We start from the raw sequence: 3375 nt of genomic DNA, 5'->3' as shown, positions 1-3375 counted from the left end.
ATATAATCCACTCTACAACCCTCATTGCATACTCCTACGATAAAAATAATGCCCTAAAATATAATACTTTTAGACTATTCTCTCCCCCATAGAATTCAATGCCGTAAACATCTTTGCCTAAAACTTGAAAACAATACAGATGTAACTTTTCATATTCATTCTATATGTAATGTGTTCTGCATCTTATTATTTCCAGATTTTCGTGCCTTTTTGTTTTGTATGGAAGTGCATTTGGATTTATATTCTATTTCAATAATTGTGTAATATTCAGCTAAATGCATAAAGGACTGTGATTTAGCTTTGCTGAGTAATTGTGTTAAAAGTTTCAATTTTACATATTTTTGTTCTTTTTCAGATGAGCAGAAGGCCTTTTCTTCCTTCCAGACATTAAAAAACCATAGCACACACCATGAGTCATGTGAAGATTTGAGAAAAGATAAGCAGAGCCCATCCTATCAGCAAATCAACTCTATAGATAGTGTTATCAGGTAGGAGTTTGGATAAAATAGTACTTTTCTCAAAAGCCTTGGCTCCTTTATATAGGTTTTTTTTTTTTTTACTATATTTTATCTTGAGTTTTTATTCTGAATCAGATCATTACAAAACTCTTACTAAATGTTGTACAACATTGAGTAAATATTGAAAGGCACATCCTGTTTTTCTAGGGCACTTACAATACAGTATAATAGTTAAGACTTAAACCTGTCAACATTAAAGGATATGAGATTTTCATTTCATTTCAAAAATGTACGTAAAACAGTGTCACAATCCAATGATGAAGGCTAGGGTGAGTGAGTGAGGAAAACTTCATCAAAGACTAATATATAAAGGCTTGTAAGTAGCAGTGATGAAAAGATGAGAAATGGTACACTCTGGGGACAGGTGAAAATGTATGGTTGGTTGTATTGTTGCAGATATCTGAAGAGCTACAACATTCCAGCTTTGAAAAGAAAGTGCATATCCTGTGCAAATACTAATTCTTCATCATCAGAAGATGATAAACAAATCCACAGGGCAGATGGTGCCCACACATTGCAAGGTAACAGGAATACCTTTGAATCCAAACCCAGTCTTTCCATTTCTTTTTAATCTCCTAACTTTAATTGTGTCAGGAAAGGCTATTCTTTGGAAAAGGACATCATGCTTGGAAAGGTGGCGTGTCAGTGAAAGAGAAGATCCTCGGCAAGGTGAACTGGCACAGTGACTACAGAAATGGACTCAAATGTGTCAGAGATGATGAGGATGGCACATGATAGGACAGGATTCGGATCTCTTGTTCATAGGGTCTCCATGAGCTGGACTCCACTTGGCGGCACTCAACAACAACAGCAATCACAATAAAGGAACCCCGGTGATGCAGTGCTTGACTGCTATCCAAAAGATTAGTGGTTCCAACCTACCAAGCGGCTCCTCAGGAGAAAAGCCTGATGCTTTGCTTCCATAAAGATAGCAACCTAGAAAACTCTTAATAGAGTAGTTCTACTCTGTCAGTTGGGATCACCAGGAGTTGAAATTGACTCAGTGGCACATAACAACAATCACAAATATTAGTTTCATATTCTCTGTTTCATGGCAAGTAAGTTTCTGTTTGTCAGTTTTAACTGGGTACTTTTTCTTTTCACTCTTCATTTCTCTTCTGTCACTAGCTGCTTCTCAGATCCCAGTCACAGCTAAATCAGAAATGACAACAGCCGAACAGTCCACAGATGCTGAGGAAGGGATTCCACGGACGCTCTCCACGAAAGCCCTAAGCTTAATGTCGGGCATAAGCCAGTGCAGTTACAGCAGCACCATCGTTCATGTCCCACCTCCTGAACCAGGTACCCTGTGCATTCTCCACATTGAAAGTATATTTAACCTTAAAAATAGTACCTGAAAATGAATCACTAAAACTGTTTACCTAATTAAGAAACCAGAAAGACTGCTGCGGCCACAGCATCCACATAGGTGAAATGTTCAGTTTCCGCTTTGTCTCCTGTGTCCATCCCTGTTCTCTATGCACCAGAGGATAGGCATTGTTTCCCATTTCTTTCTATCCCCACCCCCAATGTGCCAAGATCCAGGTCTATCTTAGGCCATTCCCACGCCATCCTGTTTCTGGAGCTGGAAGCTCTCAGAACATTCTTCCCAGAGCCTGTAGATTGTGCCATTGTTAGCTTATAGTTAGCTCTCAGATAGAGGGGCCACCTGCTGTGGCTGAGACACCGTCCTCTGAACTGACAAAGATGCTATCTTTAGCCAGGCAGGCTAGTCTGAGATCAGCAGAAACTCTGCCCCAGGCTGGGCGCCCCACCTCTTTACACACATTGTACACACCTTTTACTATCGCATGCATGTTTGTTATATAGTGTATCTGTATGCTTCCTTCTTGTATGGTTTGATTTTATGGGTACAATTCTTATCAGTCAGTTTGTTGTATTAGGGAAGGTAACTTTCATGTTGCTGTTTATTTTATAGTTTGTATATTTGTATGCTTGCTTGTTTATAGTGTGCTCTTACGAGTATAGCACCTGCCTTTCAGCTTACTATACTGGAGTGACTTGGAGGTTGCTGTGATACTGGAATCTATGCCACTAAGATTTCAAATACCAGCAGGGTCACCTGGTAGACAGGTTTAAGTGGTGTTTCCAAGAAGCAGGATTGGCTTCTGTAATAACATGCCTTTTAAAACCCTATAAATATCAGAGAGATGTAGATATAGAACCAGGAGTAAAGCCACTCAGATTGGAAGGAATTTAAAAATGAGAAGAAACAGGTATAAACATCCATTGATAACTGGAACATAGAACATAAAAAGCATGAATCTAGGAAAATTAGAAGTTATTAAAAATTAAATGAAATTGCATAAAGATTGACAGCCCAAGGATTAGTGAGCTGAGCTGGACTGAACACTGACCATTTTGAGTCAGACAGTCATATGATCTGTTATTCTAAGAATGACAGATTGACAAAGAAGGGTGTTGCATTCATCATCAAAAAAGAGCATTTCAACATCTAACCTAAATTACAATGCTGTAAGTGATAGGATTTATCCATGTGCATACAAGCAAGACTTGTTAATACAACTAACCACTAATCCCAGAGATGAAGAACTTGAGGACTTCTGCCAACTTTTGCAGTCTGAAATTGGTTGAACATGCAATTAAGATCCATTAATAATGATTGATAATTGGATGAAAATATTAGAAACAAAGAAGGAATGGTAATAAGATACAGACTTAACGACAGAAATGAGGCTATTGAATTAGAGAATTTTGCACAACCAATAATTTATTAATTGCATATGCCTATTTTTTTCCTTTTTTTTATTAAATTTTATTAGTTTTAATGAACATTTACAGAGATTTTGGGTTTTCATTCATTCATTGTTGCACT

The 3375-nt window shown here is 37.8% G+C and overlaps 1 protein-coding gene across 1 annotated transcript in view; it reads left to right on the top strand.

Annotated features, from left to right (window-relative positions):
• The window catches only part of PER3 (period circadian clock 3), a 108494-nt gene that overhangs the window by 64074 nt on the left and 41045 nt on the right, over positions 1 to 3375 (top strand). Inside the window, exons 13-15 of the mRNA XM_006885913.1 lie at positions 361 to 488; positions 915 to 1039; positions 1647 to 1820. Of these exons, the coding sequence (XP_006885975.1) occupies positions 361 to 488; positions 915 to 1039; positions 1647 to 1820 (427 nt within the window). The remainder of the gene's footprint in view (positions 1 to 360; positions 489 to 914; positions 1040 to 1646; positions 1821 to 3375) is intronic.

Source organism: Elephantulus edwardii, unplaced genomic scaffold (genome assembly GCF_000299155.1).
Source record: "Elephantulus edwardii isolate Elephantulus edwardi_28Jun2011 unplaced genomic scaffold, EleEdw1.0 scaffold00045, whole genome shotgun sequence".
Lineage (NCBI taxonomy): Eukaryota > Metazoa > Chordata > Mammalia > Macroscelidea > Macroscelididae > Elephantulus > Elephantulus edwardii.
This window is presented reverse-complemented; position numbering and strand designations above follow the sequence as displayed.